The following is a 24,295-nucleotide window of genomic DNA, read 5'->3' on the forward strand; positions in this document are numbered from 1 at the left end:
GTCTCCATTGCATAGTTTTATTTTATTTTTTCTGTTGTTAAATAAACTCTTAATTTGCATTTTTGATTGTCTCTGCCGTCTCATGTTACGCTTGCGGCCTCTGACTATCAGGGGTACATGTAACAAACTGTAAAAGCAAATAATTATGTGCAGGACTGGTAAATTAATTTTTATTATGATTATCATTCAGGTATATACACACTTGCTTACAGAGGAAAATCTCTTTATGTAATATAAATGACGTTTGATTAGTAAAATAAACATGCATGTTTAGTCCATCTATTTATTCATCTTACAATAGTTTTAGAAAATCAACATTTCAGAATGTGAGCAAGTACGCCCCTCTCCCCAAATAAATAAATCACAAATCCCAGTATGTGCCTCCAGCATCATCAACATTAAAATGCAGGAAGATATTGTCATATTTGTATCCCTAAAGTTTTGATATCATAGGTAAAAAATAGGGCTGTCAAAATTATCGTGTTAACGGGCGGTAGTTAATATTTTAATCACATTAAAATATTTGACGCAATTAACGCACATGCCCCGCTCAAACAGATTAAAATGACAGCAGTGTAATGTCCGCTTGTTATTTGCTTTTTGGTGTTTGGCGCCCTCTGCTGGCGCTTGGTTCCAAATGATTTTATGGGCTTCAGCACAATGAGTGAGCATGGTGTAATTATTGACATCAACAATGGTGAGCTACTAGTTTATTTTTTGATTGAAATTTTTACAAATTTTAATATAACAAAAACATTAAGAGGGGTTTTAATACAAAATTTCTATAATTTGTACTAACATTTATCTTTTAAGAACTACAAGTCTTTCTATCCATCCTCCTATCTTTAAGAGAATGTTAATAATGTTAATGCCATCTTGTTGATTTATTGTCTTAATAAACAAATACAGTACTTATGTAACGTATGTTGAATGTATATATCCGTCTTGTGTCTTATCTTTCCATTCCAAAAACAATTTACAGAAAAATATGGCATGTTTTATAGATGGTTTGAATTGTGATTAATTACGATTAATTCATTTTTAAGCTGTAATTAACTCGATTAAAAATTTCAATCGTTTGACAGCCCTAGTAAAAATACATTTAAGGTTTTACATGATTTTCTGGTCATTATTTTATGGTTTAATATTTATTGCATGTTACTTGTTATTTGTCTTTGAAGCCCCTTGGGATACTTAGGGCTATAAATAAATTTGACTTTATTGTACTCGATAGCTGACGGTACACATTTATAGAAGTATTTTTTTGTGTGACGTTGTTTGAATTTCCTGATGTAAAAATGCCTTTGTCTCAAGAACGGTGAGGAAATACTGTTTGCTACTGCTGTTTGGGTTAAAAACAATTTCACCGTAAACCAAAGGTAGGCGCCAAATTCAACTATTAAATTTCAAACTAATAAAATTAAATACTATATTATAACCTAACAATATGAAAACAAAAAATGTCATGGAATCATATATATCACTACAATTGTTTAAATTATCGACACAGTATTTGTGGGTTTGCCTGTGTTATGAAATTAGACCGCTGGCTGCCATTTTTAATCCCAGTCGGAATACTGCCACCGGAAGTGCTCGCTAAACTAGTCAGAGGCTGCAAAGTGCGTCACATCGCTGAGCTGCAGCGAATACACAGTAAAACCTAACACTCCGGTACCGACGGCTATAGGTGTTATTATTTCTTCCTTTGGGAATCCGACGTGTTTGTGGCACGATGGTGAAGATCGCTTTTAACCCGGCTTTGGCGCAGAAAGCTCTGGTCAAGGAGCCTGTCGTGAAGGTGAGCGGCAGTGTGTATTAATAATCCCGTTAGCAGGCCTGCAGCGAACCGACGTTGAACGCACGCAGTTCATGGGTTCGTTCGTCTCCGTGGTCCGTGCCCGTGCAAGCATACGAATTCGAGACATATCAGAACATGGCGTTCCTTGAGGATGACGACAAATAACTGTGAAGTGCATGGCAGCATGTATTTCCAATACATAATTTGTGCCGTTGCAATGTGTGCAGGACCCCGAACTCGCCACCGCTCCGGTGGGCATCGCAGGCTCCACAGGTCGGTGTTTGGTTACATTGCTAGGCATAGCCTTCATCCTCAGCGGACTCATCGTCGGGGGAGCTTGTCTCTATCGATATTTTACTCCAAAGGTAAATTGACCTATCTGTCGATCTAATTTTAGATGTTTTTTTCATTATTTCCTTTGAGTTCCAATATGTACGTTGGTAATATTTTCGCGACAAGCAGAACGATTATAAACAAATTATCTTCAATCTATTAAATGGCAAATGGTACACATACTTGTTGGCCTTTATCCAGCACTCAAGATTTCACACCGAGCAAATTTCAGTACATATACTTTTATTTATTTATTTTTTTGCCTATTTTTTTTTTTTTTTTTTTAAACATTTTTAGCACATACTGACCAAGATATATTTGTTCTCAGTTAAACTCCATTACTTGTGCTTTGGCTTCCCCTAGTGGATTGATTACGAAGGGCACAGTGTAAGGGCCACAGTGAAAGGAAAAAAATACTAAATTCAATTGAAAATATTAGAAAATACAATAGTGCTATTCATGACGAGAAATGAAGCAACTAGGATGCATTACTTATGTGGAGAGGTTTTAAAATTCACTTGTTTAACCTTTTATCAATCAATCAATCAAATTTATTTCTATAGCCCTTTTGAAAAACCCGAAAGGCCCTCAAAGTGCTTTACAACAACGACAAACATGGTTCATGATAAATAAAAGGCAGGAAAGTATTATACTATGGCATTAAGAAAAAAAACAAAAAACGAAAACAACTAGGTCAAATTTATCGTGTTAACGGGCGGTAATTTTTTTTTTTTAATTACGTCAAAATATTTGATGCAATAAACGCGTGCACGGAATGACCCTTTCATGCGTTGCCTCAAACAGTTTACAATGAGTTTTAGCACATTGGGAGGGAAAAAGCAAGAGAAATGCGAGTAGACACAGGCGCTCATTGACGATCAGACTATTATTTTCTAAACATGCTTAATTGAACACAACGCAGACCATATTGTATACAATTTGCAGCCACTATTGACAGTCATGTTTGCACAACTTCCCAGCATGCAATTTGGTGGAGCAGGAGATGATGGTTTTCTTAACATGCTAAATTCAACACAACGCAGAACATACTGTATACCATTGGTAGCCACCACTGACAGTCATGGTTGCCCAGCTTCCCATCATGCATTTGGGCAGAGCAAAAATAATATTCCTATCTCTCAAAAAAAGAATGTTCTCAAAAAGAAAAGCGCTCAATGCAAAGAGAACTGGCATTCCCAATCAAAATAGCTATGCAAAATACACATAAAACTTACTCAGACTTTGCCTTGGCTAAATCTCTAATGAATTTAAAACTTGCCATTTACATCTTGTGGTGTATTTCCAATCACTGCTTTACTGATCTTTCCATTCCAACAATAATTTACAGAAAAATATGGCGTACTTTAGAGATGGTTTGAATTGCGATTAATTACGATTAATTTTTAAGCTGTGATTAACGCTATTAAAATTTTTAATCGTTTGACAGCCCTAAAAACAACACAATGCAATACAAGTCCAAACAGCAAATAAAACAATAAAACAGATATAATCCGAAAACATTAAAACCCTTAAGAAATAAAACCAGGCTACCTAGTCTGGGGAAAAAAAGCGAGTCTAAAAAAGTGTGTCTTTAACGGAGATTTAAAAAGGCCTAGATTTGTAATGGTGCAGATTTCAGGGGGTAGACTATTCCACAACCTGGGGTCAGCAACTGCAAAAGATCGGTCTCCCCACTGTTTAAAGGGTACCACGGATGGAAAGTGATGTAGTTCTTAAAAGATAAATGTTAGTACAAGTTAGAATCATTTGGTATTAAAACCCCTCTTAATGCTTTCGTTTCGTAAAATTTGTAAAATTATTTTAACTCGTAGGTCGCCATTGTTGTTGACGTCACAGGGCGCTGCCGGACTTCCACCGTGTCAGTCTTTAACTACCTTAACATGTCCTCGGTGCTGCCCTTCCAATTTGAACCCGAGTGGAACATGTGGAGGACAGCAAAGAAAAAGACGCGAATGAGTCGAGTCGCGTTCATGTGTCAAGTCGCTAGTGACAGCACTCCCCTGCTCTAGTGACAAGAGCAGGAGAGTGTTTGATATCAAAAACTGTTTGCAGATCTCCATGGTAAACTATTGTGTGATCCAAGTTATTCCAATATTATTATGGAGATAGTTAGCATCCAGAGCTGCTGTGTGCTTTACATATGATTATGGTATACTGTGAAACACAGCAGTTTTATTGTTTTTGCTGATAGCCCGGGGCCGTGCATCACAACACACGAAAACGTTTGCCTCTACAGAGACGTCTGATGGTGTTTACGTCTTACCCTATTTTTATCACGTAAAAGCAGATGTCCAGATTGTTGATCATCCTGCCAGTTGCTTCCCGGTGAATAATTGTCAAGAAAACGAATAAATTCATTAATTCCCAACAGATTATAATGACGCCCTATTTTGCACAACGATCTAAAAGGCAGAGAAAGGTGAGTGGACACAGGCGTTCATTGGCAAAAGCTTCGGCAACTCCTTCACAACAAAAATAAGTATCATATAGTGAGAATACAACAAAAATAATAATATCTCTCAAAAAAATAATTTTCACAAAAAGAAAAGCGCTTCAATCTGTATTGATGAGGCCCTATTCTCACACAGTTAAACAACAATGCAAAGAGAACTGGCATTCACAATAAAAAATGCAAAATTCACATAAAACTTACTCAGACTTTGGTCAAACTCTATTCAAACATTTTAGCAACTCGTTTAGCTCAACAAACACACTGGATGGGAATATTCAGTCACAATATACAAACTATGATGCTGGGAGCCATTATCAGGAGTCTCGTACGTTGTGAAGACAACACTCAAATGACCTAAAGTACAATAGACCCTAAGTAAACAGGGAACTACGGTGTCAGTCGAGGGACAAAACGCACTCATTGGCTTGATGGCTAATTAATTTAAAACACACCACTGACATCTTGTGGTGTATTTAAATCACTACCTTACATAGTTAAAGAGTGACACTATGGAAGTACGGCAGGGAGCCAATGTGACGTCACCGCCTTGCGACGTAAACAACAATGCCAAGCTACGAGTTTATTTTTTTATTTAAATTTTTACAAATTTTATTAAAAAATGAAAACATTAATACGGGTTTTAACATTCAAATTATAATAACTCTCCCTAACTTTTATCTTTTAAGAACTGCATGTCTTTCTATCCGTGGTACCCTTTAAGTCTCGACCTCGGAACTTGCAAAAGTAGCTGGCCGGTAGAACGAAGAGCCCTGCCAGAGTCACGGAGGGGTAAAATCTCTGAAAAATAAGAAGGAGCCTGGCCATTAATAGAATTAAAATTAAACAGTAAAAGTTAGAAATCAATTCTAAAATGGACTGGAAGCCACTGGAGCCATGACAGCGCGGGGGTAATATGTTCACGTCTAGGTGTACAGGTTAAAAACCGAGCAGCAGCATTATGTACAAGTTGCAGACGGGAAATAGAAGATTTGGGAAGACCAACATAAAGTGCATTCCAGTAATCCAGCCTTGAGCTTATAAAAGCGTGAATTACTTTTTCAAGGTCGTGGCGACTAAGAAAAGGCTTCACTTTGGCCAAGAGAAGGAGCTGGAAAAAACTTGCGCTTACAACAGAACTAATCTGTTTTTCAAAGTTGAGCCTGCTATCAAATATCACTCTTATAGGGCAAGTGACTATTTTTAATAATTAGAAAAAAAACAAAATTTAACCCCATAAAGAAGTAGCGTCCGCATATGAGGATATCACATATGGGTTCATGTAGGCCACAATATTAACATATAAGTGTGGCATATGTGGTATAATTGTTATTGTTTTTCCACCAGTATGGCCTTGATAAGTCTGGATATTTACTGTTACAGGCCATCTGCATTCCCTTATCGTCAGTCTAAAAATATCAATGTGTGTCAATGTGTAGGTGTCTACTTCCTGCTACTGCACGTTTCATCAGTACGCCTTTTTATTTTCTTTTTTTTTTTTCTTTTAATATTGAGAGAAACCGTGGGCTCTGAGCTCTATGCACAATATGCCCTCATAAAAATTTTTATACAACACTCATGGAAAAAAGCTGACTCAACTTTAGCTGATTTCTGTTTAAATCATTAAGGTTTTTTTAGTGCTCAAATTTACAATCCCAGAAGAAACAATTGTGTCACACAAGGGCGTAGGTATGACCTCAACATTGGTAGGGACAATATAACAGCATGACCTACATGTACACTTTTTGCTGGGGATGGGACATTAATAAGACCAAACAGATTGGGTGAACGGGGGTCAGGGCTACTTTTCTCAAGAATATGAGCCTAATTAATTGATAGGCTAAATGATCAATGCAAAATAAATCTGTATTGACTTACACTAACTTTCACGTGTATTGGCTGATTGTGATACAACGTTGGATTGAAACCTTTGTTTTCAAAAGCTACTAAAGATACAGTGGGGCAAATAAGTATTTAGTCAACCACTAATTGTGCAAGTTTTCCCACTTGAAAATATTAGAGAGGTCTGTAATTGTCAACATGGGTAAACCTCAACCATGAAAGACAGAATGTGGAATAAAAAAAACTGAAAATCATATTGTTTGATTTTTAAAGAATTTATTTGCAAATCATGGTGGAAAATAAGTATTCGGTCAATACCAAAAGTTCATCTCAATATTTTCATATGGACCCTTTGTTGGCAATAACGGAGGCCAAACGTTTTCTGTAACTCTTCACAAGCTTTTCACACACTGTTGCTGGTATTTTGGCCCATTCCTCCATGCAAAACTCTAGAGCAGTGATGTTTTGGGGCTGTCTTTGGGCAACACGGACTTTCAACTCCTTCCACAGATTTTCCATGGGGTTGAGATATGGAGACTGGCGAGGCCACTCCAGGACCTTGAAATGCTTCTTACGAAGCCACTCCTTTGTTGCCCTGGCTGTGTGTTTGGGATCATTGTCATGCTGAAAGACCCAGCCACGTCTCATCTTCAATGCCCTTGCTGATGGAAGGAGATTTTCACTCAAAATCTCTCGATACATGGCCCCATTCATTCTTTCCTTTATACAGATCAGTCGTCCTGGTCCCTTTGCAGAAAAACAGCCCCAAAGCATGATTTTTCCACCCCCATGCTTCACAGTGGGTATGGTGTTCTTCGGATGCAATTCAGTATTCTTTCTCCTCCAAACACGAGAACCTGTGTTTCTACCAAAAAGTTCTGTTTTGGTTTCATCTGGCCATAACACATTCTCCCAGTCCTCTTCTTCATCCAAATGCTCTCTAGCGAACCGCAGACTGGCCTGGACATGTACTTTCCTCAGCAGGGGGACACGTCTGGCAGTGCAGGATTTGAGTCCCTGGCGGCGCATTGTGTTACTGATAGTAGCCTTTGTTACTGTGGTCCCAGCTCTCTGTAGGTCATTCACTTGGTCCCCCCATGTGGTTCTGGGATTTTTGCTCACCGTTCTTGTTATCATTTTGACGCCACGGGGTGAGATCTTGCATGGAGCCCCAGATCGAGGGAGATTATCAGTGGTCTTGTATAGAGGTGTGAATCTTTGGGCACCTAACGATTCGATTACGATTCAGAGGCTACGATTCGATTATAAATCGATTATTGATGACCCCCCGCTATTAGCTGCTAATGTTTTGTACATTAGTTACAAAAACTGTAAAAAAAAAAAAAAAAAAAAAAAGCCTCGCGGGCTTAAATAAACAACTATTTCAGTATCAAGTTAACAGTTAAAAACAATAAATAATATACTCAAATCCCCATTCTGTATCAGCAGCTTTAAACTACATTCAATTAATTTAATGTTGTCAATCAACTGTTAAAGTTGTTAAAATTGCTCCTGTTATTCCATAATTTCCCTTTTGTCTACTTTCGACATGTGATTTAAGAGTATTTTAGATAAAAAGTTAATTAGGTTCGCTTGGAAGGTTCGCTACAACAGCCTTGCAGGGAAGTCTACTGCTTTAAGATGGCGGCCATTTACTACGCCTGCTTTCTCTACATGTACTGGTATCGCCACCGAGTCTATACTACATCTAGTCCTATATAAATATGATATCTACCTTAACATTATGTATTGTGGACCTACTTTGTAGCAGCTTTCGGCAGCAGTCAGGTATGTTGTTGCTTTTTTTATCTCGCGGCATGAGTTGAGCTAGAGCCGTGAGTTGAGCATTGGCATTACCCGAGGGGCCGGGTAATGACAAGCATGATGTTTAGCTACTCTCGCTCAGTACCTCATTCAGTTCCGAAGACCGCGCGGCGCGCTGACTGTGTTTTACTTCTGCTTTACTTGACATATTTCAATAATCGGAATTTGGATGTTTGTGAATCGTTCTCGAATCTTCCACCGCCGAATCGCGAAAAATCTAAGAATCGGAAATTTCGCACACCTCTAGTCTTGTATGTCTTCCATTTTCTAATAACTGCTCCCACAGTTGATTTCTTTACACCAAGTGTTTTACCTATTGCAGGTTCAGTCTTCCCAGCCTGTTGCAGGTCTACAATTTTGTCTCTGGTGTCCTTCAACAGCTCTTTGGTCTTGGCCATAGTGGAGTTTGGAGTGTGACTGACTGAGGTTGTGGACAGGTGTCTTTTATACCGATAATGAGTTAAAACAGGTGCCATTAATACAGGTAACGAGTGGAACGATTGGCTCTGGCGCTATTTTTTGCCGGACTTGGAACAAAGATGCATTTTGTGCAGTTGGTAACAAGGAATCCGAACTTTTAAAAGCACGTCTGCCACACACGCATGTGCACGCGAGGCGATAAATCACCGCCTTCGTTTTTATTTATTGTGCGATAAATGGAATTATTGCATATTGCAACAGGCTTAGTTAGACCTCGTTAGAAGAAGTTAGACCACTTTGACAGCCAGAAATCTTGCGCGTTTGTAGGTGACCAAATACTTATTTTCCACTCAAATTTGGAAATACATTCTTTAAAAATCAAACAGTGTGATTTTCTGCTTTTTTTTTTACCCACATTCTGTCTCTCATGGTTGAGGTTTACCCATGTTGACAATTACAGGCCTCTCTAATCTTTTCAAGTAGGAGAACTTGCAAAATTAGTGGTTGACTAAATACTTATTTGCCCCACTGTACATTTTAAAAACTTCCAGAATAAATGTCTGGATTTTATTAGCAAATTGAAATTTGATATTGATAATTGATATTTGAACATAATTTAAATTATACTTACACACACACAATAAGTACAAACTTGTAAATAATCTCTGAACTATCCAGGATTGCAAAACATAAAAATTTGTCTTAAGACCACTCAAAGTTGTCTGTCCAAATAGATAAGTTAAATATAAGTGAAAAAAACAAAAATAAAAATAAATAAAAACCGCACCTTCCTTCTGGTAAAACACTACTGCTTTTGTTCACAAGCACAGCCAAACTTGACAAAAAAATGAAAACTTTTACGTCGGTTATGATTAATGTATGATTATCTGAAAAAATGTCTGCATAAGGCAAATAACATTTTTTAAATAGATAACGTAGAAAAGAAAATAGATGAATACATTTTAAATAAATGTAAGTCATCAGTCAATCAAACATCTGTTTGAGGGGGGAAAAATGAACCGGCACATTCAGCAAGTGAAAAGGGGTAAATGTTAGTCTGAACATGATGAAAATAATTCACTTAGTTATGGTAGGTTCAATTATATCCTTACAACATATGGGAAGACAATCTAAATTTACCTATATAACTGAACTCGTTATATCATGCAAGTAAGGTTGCTTAAAAGTTGGTGGGGGCAATTTGAGTATTTTGAAAAGTTGATAGTGTTATGTCCCTACAGTCCCTATGCAAGACTACGCCCTTGGTGTCACATATTCTACAGTGGCAAGAAAAAGTATCCGAACCTTTTGGAATTTCACACATTTCTGCATAAAATCACCATCAAATGTGATCTGTTCTTTGTCAAAATCACACAGATGAAAAAACAGTGTCTGCTTTAACTAAAACCACCAAACATTTGAAGGTTTTTATATTTTAATGAGGATAGTATGCAAACAATGACAGAAAGGGGAAAATAAGTAACTGAACCATCACATTTAATATTTTGTGGCCCCCCTTTGGCAGCAATAACTTCAACCAGACGCTTCCTGTAGCTGCAGATCAATCTGGAACATCGATCAGGACTAATCTTGGCCCATTCCTCTCTACAAAACTGCTGTAGTCCAGTCAGATTCCTGGGATGTCTGGCATGAATCTCTGTCTTTAGGTCATGCCACAGCATCTCAATGGGGTTCAAGTCTGGACTTTGACTTGGCCACTCCAGAATGTGTATTTTGTTCTTCTGAAACCATTCTGAAGTTGATTTACTTCTGTGTCCTCTTTTTAGCTTCAACTGTCTGACAGATGGCCTCAGGTTTTCCTGCAAAACATCCTAATAAACCTTTGAATTCATTCTTTCATTAATAATTGCAAGTTGTCCAGGCTCTGAGGAAGCAAAACAGCCCCAAATGATGATGCTCCCTCACCATGCTTCACGGTGGGGATGAGGTGTTGATGTTGGTGAGCTGTTCCATTTTTCCTCCACACATGACGTTGTGTATTACTTCCAAACAATTAACTTTGGTTTCATCAGTCCACAAAATATTTTGCCAAAACTTCTGTGGATTGTCAAAGTGCCTTTTTGCGCTGACCTCTTGGCGTCATCTTTGGTGGACAGCCACTCCTTCGGAAAGAAGCAACAGTGCCAAACTTTCGCCATTGGTAGACAGCTTTTCTGACTGTCGATTGATGAACATCCAGACTTTTAAAGATGGTTTTGTATCTTTTCCTAGCTTTATACAAATCAATAACCCTTGATCGCAGGTCTTCAGACAGCTCTTTTGACCGAGCCATGATGCGCATCATACAACGCTTCTCAACAAGACAATTTTTACCAAAGACAATTCTTAACAGGTGTGTGTTTTATAGTGGGCAGGGCAGCTTTAAAACACTCACCAGTGATTGGGCACACACCTGACAAATTGTTTGGTAAAAATTGTTTTCAATTGCTCTTTAAGTCTCCTTAGGCAGAGGGTTCACTTACTTATTTCCCCCCCTTCTGTCATTGTTTGCATGCTACGCTCATTGAAATATGAAACCTTATAAATGTTTGGGTGGTTTTAGTTAAAGCAGACAGTTTTTTTCATCTGTATGATTTTGACAAAAATCAGGTCACATGCTGAAATGTGAGGTATTCCAAAATGTTCAGACACTTTTTCATGCCACTGTATATTCACCAACAATAGACAGCTCATAAACTGAATTTATGCAGAAAGTACACACAGTCACTTTCCAAGGCTATGCAATTGGGATATGACATTTGATAAATATGTACAACCCCTCTTGAAGATACTTTTTGATTACGTAAATTACTGCTGATGAACCTGGTTTTGTGTATTAGAGAGATTAATTTTAGATTAATTTAGCTCTTTCCCGTGTATTTTAGAGGCTCTATCACGGCACCATGCAGTACAGTGACATGTCAAGCATTGGCGATGCAGAGAGACAGCCGTACTATCTCCCACGTGTTGAGGAAGAGGTGGAAATTTCTGACAGCATGGCCGTCATTAGCGTCCCACCTCCCCGTTTCAGACCCGGAGACCCTGCTTACATCCTCCATGACTTCAACAGGGTGAGGGAGGGATGCTGCTCAAACACAAAGTACACTCTAGATGCATTCTGAATTATTTCTTGGTTATTCCTTTTGTGTATGTAGAAGCTTACTGCATATTTGGACTTGACTCTGAAGACCTGCTTTGTGATTCCACTGAACACATCGGTTGTGTTGCCTCCTCAAGACCTCATTGACCTCTTCTCACAGTTGAGGGTGAGCCGAATGATATCACACAAAATACACAGACTGCCCCTTAATAAAAAATAATATTTTACCTTCGAATAACGCATTCATTGGATCTTGGATGTCAAAAAAATGTGTTTGAATGTTTAGCCATGAATAATAACGCCAAGATTTTTTTTCTTTTTTTAAGAAATCAAAATTTTCCTTAATCTGCCTATGGTTAAATCTTTTTGACTAGTATATATTGGATTGCACCATAACATAATTTCAGTGCATGGTATATTTGTAAAATCTTAAAGTTATGCCTATGATTATTCCAGTTCAGATCATTTAATTCTCAGGGCATTGAATCGATCGCAGTTTAATTACTTTTGGTTCAATGCATGAAAATTGTCTGATTAGTATTGCAGATGTGCAATTACTTATGTCAAAAAAGGTCCTAGCAATTCATTTAAAATACCGTAATTTTCGAACTTTAAGCCGCTACTTTTTTCCTTCATTTTGAATCCTGCGGCTTATAGTCCATTGTGGCTTATTTGTTGATTTATTTGGGTTAGTAGGTAACACTTTATTTGACAACGGCGTCATAACACTGTCATAAGACCGTCATAATTATGACAATGACACGGTCATGGGCAATACTGAATGCATATGACAGATGTCATTATGTGTCATCCAGCAAATTACGTCACTAACTCCATTCGTGTTCAGCTTGGATCTTTTATATTCATTTAAAAGTGAGATAATTTGCCGGACAACACTAAACATCTGTTATAAACATTCATTAATGAACGGTGTCATGTCATAATTATGATTTTCTAGTGACAGTCCTTTGGCGCCACAGTCAAATAATGTGTTACCAAATACCATAACTAGCAATCAATGTAACAGCTGAAACAGTAACTGAAGAAATAATTAGCACAGAACATGAATTTGGATTGTTAATTACATCAGTAGCACTGAAGTGCATGCTAGCAAGCATGTTGGACGACAACAGTGTTGACAGTAAGTGGCAGCAGAGGTTGACTCTCACCCCCAAAGGAGCAGTGATTGCCATATGAAGCTTCTTGACGCAATGAGGAAGTTACAGCAACATGGTGGTTCATTTGATCTTATGAGAGTTATATAGAGCCGCTGTCAAATAAAGTGTTACCGGTTAATATATTTTGGTGTAAATATCCCATAATACTGTGAGGACTGCTGCGGCTTATAGTCCAGTGCGGCTTATCTATGAATAAATTCTGTTTTCGTGTCAAATTTTGTGTGTGGCACCTTATAGACAGGTGGACCTTATAGTGCGAACATTACCGTAATTATAATTCATAATCAATAAACCAATTCCTCTGCGAGTGGAGGCAGTATTTTCACTGGCATGTATTAAAGAGAGAACATAAATCCAATATTTATGGTGGAATAACTTTTTTTTTTTTGCCATATCCTTTAATGTTTATTGTTAAAACGAGTGAAGCATGCTGTAAATTGACTGTTGAATTAGCCATTAATCTAATTTCCTTTGAACCTGTCCTAGTCTGGCTGGTACCGCAGCTACCTGGTGCAAGAGGACCTTGTGGTAACCGAGCGCATTGATGACATCAAGCCTTTGGGATTCTATATCCGTAAACTGTGCACCGGCAAGGAAACGTACAGAATGGAGCGCCGTGCCAGCCTACCAGGTCTGCAAATGACCTTTTCCCTTTAATTCATTAGTCTACGAGTATAACGTGCCTTTTTGAGCAAAATTTTCAATCTTTGTTTTCTAGGTGGAGGTATTCAGAAGCGCGCCGCAGAGGAGTGTTTCACCTTCAATCACTTTGAAAACAAGTTTGTGACCGAGACTCGGATCTGCAAGGCGTGATGTAAGAGCAGTGTGATGGCGTGGAGTCTGAGTGACAGAGGTAGATAATGGGAGTAGGTGGCAGAGAAACTACCTTCAGATGAGAGGTTACTGATGTATTTAGTCTCTTATAAGTTGCATTCCTTGTTTAGCTCCTAATGGCTTGTGATTTAGCCTCCTCTGCCTTTGCTATATTCCCTTCAACCTTTATTGGTCCTAGCTTTCAATTATTAACCTGCTAGTCTTGTACTAAAAGCTACATTCTCCAATTAAGTGAGGATTTACTTATTTTTGTTTCCTCTTTTGTGTTGCTGTAACTTCCTCCAAACTCCTAGTTATGCTTCTGTATTTCACCATCTCTATTACAGCAGACCTGTGTGTGTTGGCAGCGTACAGCGTCACTGTAAGCGCACATTCAGAAAGAGTTGTAATGAGGCTTTTACACTCATGTGATGTACAGTAACAGTATACTATTGCAGGTAATGTTATGTTGTAGTACAATAGCGTCCATCACCTTGGAAATGTTATGTCGCAGTAGAAGTAGAAGCACAAATCCAGAAGTCACTTCCCTCAAGTCTCTGCTGAAACTTTCTACTATATTTATTTATTGTAACTCCCTATAAAAGCTGTGTGTTTAACCATATTTGTGTTAGAAATCCCCACTGTTGAAGTGTATTTTTTCTTTTAGTGATACTTACAGTACTATTTGTGTCATGAAATGGTGGTAAGAAATTGAAAATTGCAAATGAGCCATTTTTTATCCCCAAATATCTAATTTGTTTTGGATTTATTAGAAATATATGGCTTCATAAGGCTAAAATAAGCACAAGCAATAAGCATTTTTATTTCAATTACCCTCAAATGTGATAGTTTGTTCTGTTCTCAATTGTGTCATACTTGATGCGTGTCCTAAAGTAGTGTTGTGCTCAAGACCACAATACCCGAGACCAAAACTTGCGTGCGACCAAGACTAGACAAAAATTTGGGGCGGTCAAGAACAAGTCAATACCAAGGCCGGCAAAAGATAAGACCAAGACGAGCAGTGTCCTTGTCGAGACCGGTACTATAAAAATGTAATTTGAAAACCACGGCATGTGACCTATATGTGGTCGAGTCTCATAACAATGGCTTCTTCACCAAAAACATGACAAAAAGTTACATTCATCACAGGGATATTGGCAGGTTAGAAACATGAAATCAAGCTATTTTTTGTTCTACTAAGTGCTTCTTTATTGTCAGAGACTGAGACATAACCAAGACTTTTGGGAGTTGGGACCGAGACTGGTCTTGTTGCATCACTATCCGTAAGACAATTGAATGTGAGGTTTGCTTCAAAATGTTTGCCCGTGTTTTAAACAAAACACACGACTAGATTCCCTTGTACAGCCATTAAACTGTCTGCACTTTGTTTGGTGATTAAAAAATGAAGAATGGTGATGTGATAACTCAACATTGTGCAAATAAAGGAATCATTTTGGAAAGTGACACTAAGCGTTTTTATCCCCTCTCATGAGTGTTCGCTTTATCGGTGAAGCCAGTTTAGGTAGGATTTATTTCATGGTGGCAATCTTATGAATTTGGTCTGCCTATTACATCAAACAGGCAAGTTAAAAAAACAAGACTTTCATATTGAGAGAAAAAAGTCAATATACAATGCTGGCCAAAAGTATTGGCACCCCTGCAATTCTGTCAGATAATGCTCTATTTCTCCCAGAAAATGATTGCATTACAAATGCTTTGGCAGTAATATCTTCATTTATTTTGCTTGCCATGAAAAAACACAAAAGAGAATTTAAAAAAAAAAAAAAAAATCATTAACATTTTACACAAAACTCCAAAGATGGGCCGGACAAAAGTATTGGCACCCTCAGCCTAATACTTTGTAGCACAGCCTTTAGACAAAATAACGGCGAACATCCGCTTCCGGTATCCATAAATGAGTTTCTTACTATGCTCTGCTGGAATTTTAGACCATCCTTCTTTGGCCACTTGCTTCAGGTCTCTGAGATTTGAAGGGTGCCTTCTCCAAACTGTCATTTTCAGATCTCTCCACGGGTGTTCTATGGGATTCAGGTCTGGACGCATTGCTGGCTACTTTAGAAGTTTCCATTGGTTTCTCTCAAACCATTTTCTAGTGCTTTTTGAAGTGTGTTTTGAGTCATTGTCCTGCTGGAAGACCCATGACCTCTGAGGGAGACCCAGCTATCTCACACTGGGCCCTACATTATGCTGCAAAATTTGTTGGTAGTCTCCAGACTTCATAATGCCACGCACACGGTCAAGCAGTCCAGTGCCAGAGGCAGTAAAGCAACCCCAAAACATCCGCCATGTTTGACTGTGGGGACAGTGTTCTTTTCTTTAAAGGCCTGTTTTTTTTTTCTTCCTGTAAACTCTTATGTTGATGCCTTTTCCCAAGAAGCTCTACTTTTGTCTCATCTGACCAAAAAACATTCTCCCAAAAAGTTTTTGGCTTTCTCAGGTAAGTTTAGGCAAACTCCAGCCTGGCTTTTATACGTCTCTGGGTCAGATGTAGAGTCTTCCCGGGTATCCTATCATAGAGTCCCTTTTCATTCAGATGCTGACAGGTAGTACGGGTTGACACTGTTGTACCCTTGGACTGCAGGACTGCTTGAACTTGTTTGGATGTTAGTCGAGGTTCTTTATCCACCATCCGCACAATCTTTCGTTTAAATGGTCTGTTTTTTTCCCCCTTCCACATCTAGGGAGGTTAGCCACAGTGCCATGGGCTTTACACTTATTGATGACACTGCGCATGGTTGACACAGGAACATTCAGGTCTTTGGAGATGGACTTGTTAACTTGAGATTGCCCATTCTTTTTCACAATTTTGCTCCTCAAGTCTTTAGACAGTTCTTTGGTCTTTCTTTTCTCCATGCTCAATGTGTTCCACACAAGGACACAGGAGAGACGTTGAGTTAACTTTAATCCATTTTAACTGCCTGCAAGTGCGATTTAGTTATTACCACCACATGTTATGTGCCACAGGTTAGTAACAGATGCTATTAATTACACAAATTAGAGAAGCATCACACGATTTTTCAAAGGGTGCCTATAGACCCCCCTCACCAACGTCACACAATGACGTGTCGCTGTATCCGGCCACCATATTGTCCGTCATTGTTTATCCGTATTCTCAATGGTTTCAATTTGTCGTGCAATTTATAGTGCAATTCATGGAAGCCCCGGTGCTTTCAGACGCTGTAAATTCATTGGATGCGTTGCATAAAAGGCGTTATGTGGAAAAACTTCAGTCTATCCATTCGCCAGATCCATATTTGATGCCTAAATCGATATTTTTTGACCCGCTGTCTTCGCCGTCTCTGCCTGACATCTGCTACCCTGATATCTACACCTATCTTGTCCACAGAAACTCAGCATATTCTCACGAAACTTTGAAAAACTCTAAGCAACGTTACCCCGTGTGACCCTTCCAATTTTCTAAAATGGCGACAGTCAATAATAAAAAAAGTTGACTGCGATGGCCGACGCTTCAAGGATAGGTGGATATTGGACTATTTCTTCAATAAAACACGCAACAACTGTGTCTGCCTCATTTGCAAAGAGACAGTCGCTGTTTTCAAAGAGTTCGATGTGACGCGATATTACCAAACAAGACACGCTGACGTGAACGACAACATTACAGGGAAGATACGCAGCGTGAAATTATAGCAACTTGAAGCTAGTTTAATTTCACAGCAGCAGTATTTCGCAAGAGCCCGAGTGTCGAAAGAGAACGCCACAAAGACGAGACTGTTGAAATTATGAATTAAAAAAAAAAAATAAAGCAAATGTGACACACAGAATGGCTTCCTAAAATTTGTTTAAATATATTGTTCTATGTAAATCAGCCAAGGTAGCCCCCTGCATTTTTACCACACCAAATCTGGCCCCCTTTGCGAAAGGTTTGGACACACCTGTTTAACTGATGATCCGTAGACGAGGCCAGCTTCTTTCACTTGGCACCAGCAAATTATTATTCAAAAAATAATGATGGTGGAAGAAATAAGCATCTTGAATTTGAAACTGTATGTTGTCGGCGATTAGCCTCGCAATGATCATAATTGTGGTTGTCAGCCCGAAACCCTCTAAATATATATTAAATGCATCTTACCGGATTTAAAATGACTACTACATAATCTGTGGTGATCGTTTGGTGCCCAGTTTTCTCGTCGAATTGCAGCAGTCCATCTCGCTCTCCTCTCCGGGTCTCTCGGAATACGGTAGAAGTTCAAGTCTCTCCGTCTATCTTCTCCGTTACTGCAACCAACTGCCAACTACGCCTTCACCATTTTGATTATTAATGTTAACGAGCAGAAAAACATGCCTTAATAGGAGGAATTTACGTAGCGGTAATGTGTAAACACGACGAGTTGACGGACAATATGGCATGGAGGCGTGGTTGTGACGTCATGTGAGTGGGGTCTATACTTTTGTCTGGCCCATTTTTTGAGTTTTGTGTAAAATGATAATGATTTAATTTCTTTCCCGTTCTCTTTTGTGTTTTTTCATTGCGAGCAAAATGAAACAAGATATTACTACCAAACCATTTGTAATTGCAATCCTTTTTGGGGAGCAATTGAGCATTATTTGACAGAATTGCAGGGGTGCCAATACTTTTGGCCAGCAGTGTATGTCATTGTCTATGACATTACTGGCGTTAATGGTTTGAGCTTCTGGTCCTTAGACAAAAGGTATTAGACAAAATCCTTGAGACATTCATATGCCTTAAATCAGGGGTTTTCAACCCAGTCCTCAAGGCACACTGTGGGTCCTGGTTTTTGTTCCAGCCGATCCAGCAGAGACAGTTGAACCAATGAGGCTTCTGCTAAAACAAGCCACACCTGACTGCAATCAACTGATTGCACTTGTAAAACACCAGATTGGGGAAAAAGTGTTGTCATCTTGTTTGGTAAGAATGAAATCCTGCACCCACAGTGTGCCTTAGTGGAATAGGTTGGGAACCCCTGCCTTAAATAATAAGATCTGGTATATCTGGCTTGCTCAGTCGTCTCCTGAATTCGTATGTTGTGAAGTAATACATGATAGGATCCAGGCTGCAGTTGAGGCTAGCCAAGAAGAGTGCAAAAGGGTGACATCTCTGGATCAGGTCCCTTAGGGTGCAGCTGCTTAACGTGTTGGCCTTTGCTAAGAAGTCCAGTGGCATACTGATGTGATAAGGAGCAAAGCACACTAAGAAAACAACAGTGCAACTTAGCACCATCCTCAAAGCCCTCCGCTTCTCCCCTAGGTCAGGAATTGCCCTGCTTGTCCGCTTTCGAAGGCTGCCAGCAGTTAGACAGGTGCAGGCTAACACCAGAGTTAAGGGGATGATGAAACCCAGGAGTTCACCCAAAATCAAGATGACCCAGGCTATTGAGCCATTGATCTTCTGCATGGGAAGCTCTGAGAAACAGACTCCTTCTGGAGTGGTGGCGCTGACCTGTGAGGTCACAACGGTATCATCAATTTCCGTGTTTCTCAGTAGAGGGAAAACCAGACAGCCAAGGCAGACGAAGAGCCAACCCACGATGCATATGACCACATCCACCTTTTGCCTAGAGCCATTGTACCTCAGTGGTCGCATGATGAGTTCGCAACGGCGTACACTCACACAAACCAGGAAGTAGATGGAAGCATACATGTTAACGTACTTGAGATAGAAACAGATCAGACAGAGAGCATGACCAAATGGCCAACTGTTGTTCAGGTAGTAGTAGATCCTCAGGGGTAGGGAAAGAACCTGACAATAGAAGTGGGAGAGGTTAGAATAATTACATCACATCAGGCTAGGCAAATTAACGTAATGACTTTGCCTAGTGTATTTGTAATCCAGTCATTAGGATTGTCCTTTTTGGCTAAAACTTGTACAACCCCTAGCAAAAACTATGTACTTAACAGTCTCGGTGGATGTCCAATCAGTTGTTTTATTCAGTAGGAAAAAAAAACAAAGATAGAACAAAGATTTGAATGCTTTTGTCATATCAAAATGAAACTTTCTGGCGTTCAAGAAACAAAAGAAATCAAGAGAAAAATTATGATAGTCAGTTGCAATTAATTGTACAGGCAGAGCAGCAAAAATTGTGGGATCACTCAATTCTGAGGACAGAAAATATTGAATGATCAAGCAAACTCCATCGATACTTTACTTTTATACAGAGTGATTCCATATTTTTTCTTTATAATTGAGTGATTCCATATCTTTCCCCTCTGCTTGATCTGAAAAAGTGTGTGAATACCATATCCCCCTCCCTAGATTTCTTTTAATGTTTTCTAAAGCCAGACTGTTGCCATTTTGAAATGAGTTTGCGGTCATGTCAATGACCAGCTGTTCTCCCCTCCACAATTAAACATCTGACTGAGCATCCCCTAAGACTGGTTATTCCATCATTTTTGCAAGGGTTTTAATATCGATGCCTCTCAACATTTGTATTGACTGTTTTGGGAATACTCAAATGCGCTCTCCCATACTGTACAGTCCATGTACATGGAAAGAACTTTACCTGCATCAGGTCTGCCACGGCCAAATTCATCATGAACACCACTGCCTTCTTGGTTTCTCTGATATAAATCGTGAATACCCATAGTGCCAGTATGTTCGCCAGCAGTCCCGGGACAAGGATGACTGTGTACACAATGGCATACACAAGGTGCTGATACACCCGCAGGTCTCCCGTATTTTGGCAACTGTCGTTCATTATCGTCACCATTATTATTTTCTTATTCCATACAGTATGGACACTGCTGTGATGTGGATTGAGTCTGAGTTTGTATCAGGTACGTAGGCCATTTTCCCTCAACGGGTGTGTACTTATGTCCATGGCAATCCTTTGGAGTTCTGACAAGGGAAAGAAAATTGGATCAATTGGGTAACTCTTTGTGATGATTGCACCATGATTTGGCAGATTTCATGTAAGACAAGTTATCCACACCAGCTTCCTATTTGTGTGTGTTTGTGTGTTCAAGTACATTGAAAAGCGTTAGCATGGTCTTTTCTCTGTCAGCCTTGAATGGTAATGTGAGTTGCACTGAAAAACCCTGCTGATACAAAAAGAAACACACAGCACATTAACACCTGCCCGAGTCTATGTGCAAAACCTATTTGGTGACAGAATTGCGGTGGTTATTTAAGACGCTTAGTGCAAAGCCGCAACGACTATGACGCTTTACCCAATACCGAAGTACATGACAATATGCATGACTGTGACAAACATCAGTAAAAGCATTGGAGCTAGCAGAGGAGGGAAATTTATTCAGCCGTGTGGTTGACAAACCAGACTGTCATATGAACAATTTTAAAAAAATCAAATCTTGCACAAATATGTGGTCTCTCATAAAGGCTATGGGACAATCGTCAAGATATATTTATAAACTTAAACCGCAAGCAATTACTTTTCCTGTCATTCTTTGGTGTTTAAGCAGTGTGTAGGGACCATTATTCTATTACAAGAACCATGAACTGCAACTGACAGGAAGCTTTTAGACACGAGAAAGCACATAATTCTCTAGAATATCTCGATAGTCTTGAGACTTCTCTGTACTCTACACAGATTCAAGACACCCTTTGCCAGTGATCCCCAACAACCAGGCCGTGGACTGGTACCGGTCCGCGGCGCATTTGCTACCGGGCTGCAGAGAAATAATGAAGAATTTGTTAACTATCGCAATCTGGCTTGACCTAACCCATATCAATATGCTTGTCTACTCTATTTACTAATCTGAGTAGACATTTGTGTTTGTTGCCCTCTAGTGGTTGGGCGCCATTACTGGGGTGTTCTAGCAGCCCAGCTTTAGTCAATGTAAACAGTACGTTAGCTGCTGTTGTTTGTGTGCTGTGGGCGGCACCCCTCAGCTATGACGGATGTGGTTCTTTCGGTCTGTTTCCTCAGATTTTTCAATAGATATATTAAAACTGGATAGGAAGTCGTCATTGAAATCCAGTGGCGCTACCACCTTTTTTTGTGCGCTTCGATAATGACGTAGGCGCACAAGATTTGTTCCCGGAAATAAAAACCCCACACGTTAGCGAAGATGACTGCAAACCAGACATCTTTGGACAGCTTTTTATGGTGAAAAGGCCACCTGCTGAGCCAGAAGACAGCTTTTTTTTTAATGGGGAAAAGGCCACCTACTGAGCCAGAAAAGAGGCCTACAACAAAGTCCATTCTGCATATTATGTGGCTAAAAGCTAGTAAATGAGGCAACAAAAGCGAACGCACGGAGAACATATCTCGTGGTGAACCGTATTGTTAAAGCCAAGAAACCTTTCACGATTAGAGAAGAACTCATTAAACCTGCAATCAAGGATATTCGTCTTCAAGTTTTAGGAGAGGCTGCTGTTAGAAAAGGTTGATTCAGCGTACGCCGAGTTACGTTTTCCACACACTTAACTTGATATTTTCTGTAATTTTCTGCCACACATTGACGGATCTGTGGGAAAAAAAGGGCCCATATCACTCCGGTCCGTGGTGCAAAAAAGGTTGGGGACCACTGCCCTGTGCTACATACAGAAATGGAGCCCGGGATATAACAGAGCCTCATTTATGTTTCACAGTAGGCATAGTGTATTTTTCGTAGTACGCTTTGAATTTGCATCTTTGAACTTGGAGCAACACACCATGTCACCAAACATCATAGTGACTGCTTGTACAGCAAAAAGTAAAGTAAGTCTTAAGAGCACACAACTTCACTGAACACTACTCTATGATTAAATTATTTTTTTTCATGGTACGATCATTGTGGTGGAGATGCAGTATGTTTCAAGAGTTCGTTTCCCCCCACATATTGAATTTATAGAGAACCAAAATTAAAAACCAATGTCTGCTTTACATGTTCATTCTTATTGCATTATTTATTTATACAATATCTTAACTGAGTCAGTTGACAACCTTTTACTTCCATTAAGAGGGGTACAAATGCTTTGAGCACGTGTACTAGAACACAAAACCAGTGACAAATGTGTTTAGTGGGCTCTCCTTGGAGACTCTCGACTGACCGTGAAATCACTGTCCGCAGGGAGAGCGGGAAAAATACATGTTCAAATGCACTAATGTGTGTATGTACATACGCACCCACCCATCTTACACACATTTGTCACATTGGAAGAACTAGATTTTTCCATGAGGCCTTGCTTTAACTCCTCCAGCTGTTGCCTAAACCAAACTCACATCTCCTTAGTAGTTTATACAATTAACAATTAGAAAACCTCACCTCTCTTTGTATTCCATTTTGAAGTCATGCAGCATGACGAGGACAGGAAACAGAAGGTCTAACCATCAGTCAGCCCATCGTTTCTTCATGCTATTATTCACTTTCCATGTTTCATTCTATTCTTCAAACTTTGTTCTGAAGCTTGTTTTTGTTCAGATATCACTATTTCCTGTTGCTATTGTTTAACAATGTCCTTTTTATGTCTGCCTTTGTGTCACGTCTTCGGCCCACATTCAGCTTCCTGTGAGGGAAGGAGGTGTGTGCTTTACAAGAATTTGACTAACATTTTATAGTCTTTGTCTGCTCAAGGGCAGTTTTAAAATATATTTTCAATTTGCAGACTGTAAAATCTAAACAAATTTAATATGGTGATTAACTGATATTTTGTTAACAATGAAGCAAATCTTTCACAGTAAGACAACAATGAAATTAGAAATCCTTGAATTATGAATTGCTGCAATATAAGTCAAAGAGGGGAGCGTTTTTTGGGGATATCTGACACCTGGCAGTTTTAAAGGGTGGGTTGCATCTAAGGGTAGTTGTTATACAGCCCTCTCTCAACTTATGCAATACCTATCGGTTTCAAGAAAAAAGCCGTTAATGATTTCGAGCAGCTGCTGCTAACTGTCACCTACTGCATAAGAGGAAGTTAACAGTAAAATAAACAAACATCTCAATTCTTGGAACAAAGCACTTTTTTTTTAATTACTGGTGAGTAAACTTTAATCGATTTATTTATTTTTTTTGCCCCAATTAGCTGCTACAATTCAATAGACTAGGCAGTGGTTATTATTACCATAACCGACAACTCCCAAAGCATTGTTTTTCTTTTGCCGTGAACTGCTCTGATCGGTCAATCGGTATATTATTGGCCTGGTGGGAATTGGTTATTTTGCCGTGACGTGTTCAAGACTAAATAAGACTTGGAGGCGAATTACCGGTTACGGCAGAAATAATCACTCCGTATATACTACCAGTTTTCTTAGTTCCACACAGTACATATTCCACATAATTGATAAAGATCAACTTACAGGGTGACTTTATGAGGTAGTTGCAAATGTTTCCGAACTCCACTGCAGGCAATTCCTTTTGATTGTTTATCCAGCTATCAGCTGCGACTTTGTATGGGCAGATTTGCAGGCCAATACACGCTAATTTTAAGTTGTATCACCTCCTCGCGTCTGTCGGCAGTGACTCGTGATAATAAGGCATGTTTAAGACGTTTTTATGAAAAAAAAAAAAAAAAAAGACTCAAAACACAGCTGAAATATATGAATTTCAGACGTTTGTCTACAGATGTTTACCTGTGC

The 24,295-nt window shown here is 39.2% G+C and overlaps 2 protein-coding genes across 4 annotated transcripts; one reads left to right on the plus strand and one right to left on the minus strand.

The window, feature by feature from the left end:
• The first annotated feature begins 1,581 nt into the window (after positions 1 to 1,581).
• On the plus strand, positions 1,582 to 15,378 carry LOC130924241 (integral membrane protein 2A-like). Its single transcript, XM_057850672.1, has 6 exons — positions 1,582 to 1,798; positions 2,026 to 2,163; positions 11,573 to 11,758; positions 11,843 to 11,953; positions 13,452 to 13,596; positions 13,684 to 15,378. Exons 1-6 carry the CDS (start codon positions 1,733 to 1,735, stop codon positions 13,776 to 13,778), a joined length of 741 nt encoding a protein of 246 aa, XP_057706655.1. The 5' UTR covers positions 1,582 to 1,732; the 3' UTR covers positions 13,779 to 15,378.
• Positions 14,277 to 24,227, minus strand: gpr174 (G protein-coupled receptor 174). Of its 3 annotated transcripts, none has more exons than XM_057850670.1 (4): positions 22,986 to 24,227; positions 20,279 to 20,613; positions 18,747 to 19,518; positions 14,277 to 18,502 (listed from the first exon to the last, which is right to left on the minus strand). In XM_057850670.1, the coding sequence occupies exons 2-3, from the start codon at positions 20,483 to 20,485 to the stop codon at positions 18,748 to 18,750; spliced, it is 978 nt and encodes a 325-aa protein (XP_057706653.1). In that variant the 5' UTR covers positions 20,486 to 20,613; positions 22,986 to 24,227; the 3' UTR covers positions 14,277 to 18,502; position 18,747. The 3 variants fall into 3 exon arrangements, with proteins under 3 accessions (XP_057706653.1, XP_057706654.1, XP_057706652.1); XM_057850671.1 differs by having other exon boundaries at positions 20,745 to 24,227; XM_057850669.1 differs by having other exon boundaries at positions 20,279 to 24,227.
• Positions 24,228 to 24,295: the final 68 nt, after the last annotated feature.

This window comes from Corythoichthys intestinalis, chromosome 11 (assembly GCF_030265065.1).
Source record: "Corythoichthys intestinalis isolate RoL2023-P3 chromosome 11, ASM3026506v1, whole genome shotgun sequence".
NCBI lineage: Eukaryota > Metazoa > Chordata > Actinopteri > Syngnathiformes > Syngnathidae > Corythoichthys > Corythoichthys intestinalis.

Coding starts and splice junctions, on each gene's coding strand:
- gpr174 (XM_057850670.1), bottom strand. CDS start 20,485: ATGGTGACGATAATGAACGACAGTTGCCAAAATACGGGAGACCTGCGG. Junction 19,519..20,278: donor CCGTGGCAGACCTGATGCAG/GTAAAGTTCTTT, acceptor TTCTATTGTCAG/GTTCTTTCCCTACCCCTGAG.
- LOC130924241 (XM_057850672.1), top strand. CDS start 1,733: ATGGTGAAGATCGCTTTTAACCCGGCTTTGGCGCAGAAAGCTCTGGTC. Junction 2,164..11,572: donor ATCGATATTTTACTCCAAAG/GTAAATTGACCT, acceptor CGTGTATTTTAG/AGGCTCTATCACGGCACCAT. Junction 13,597..13,683: donor GCGCCGTGCCAGCCTACCAG/GTCTGCAAATGA, acceptor TTTGTTTTCTAG/GTGGAGGTATTCAGAAGCGC.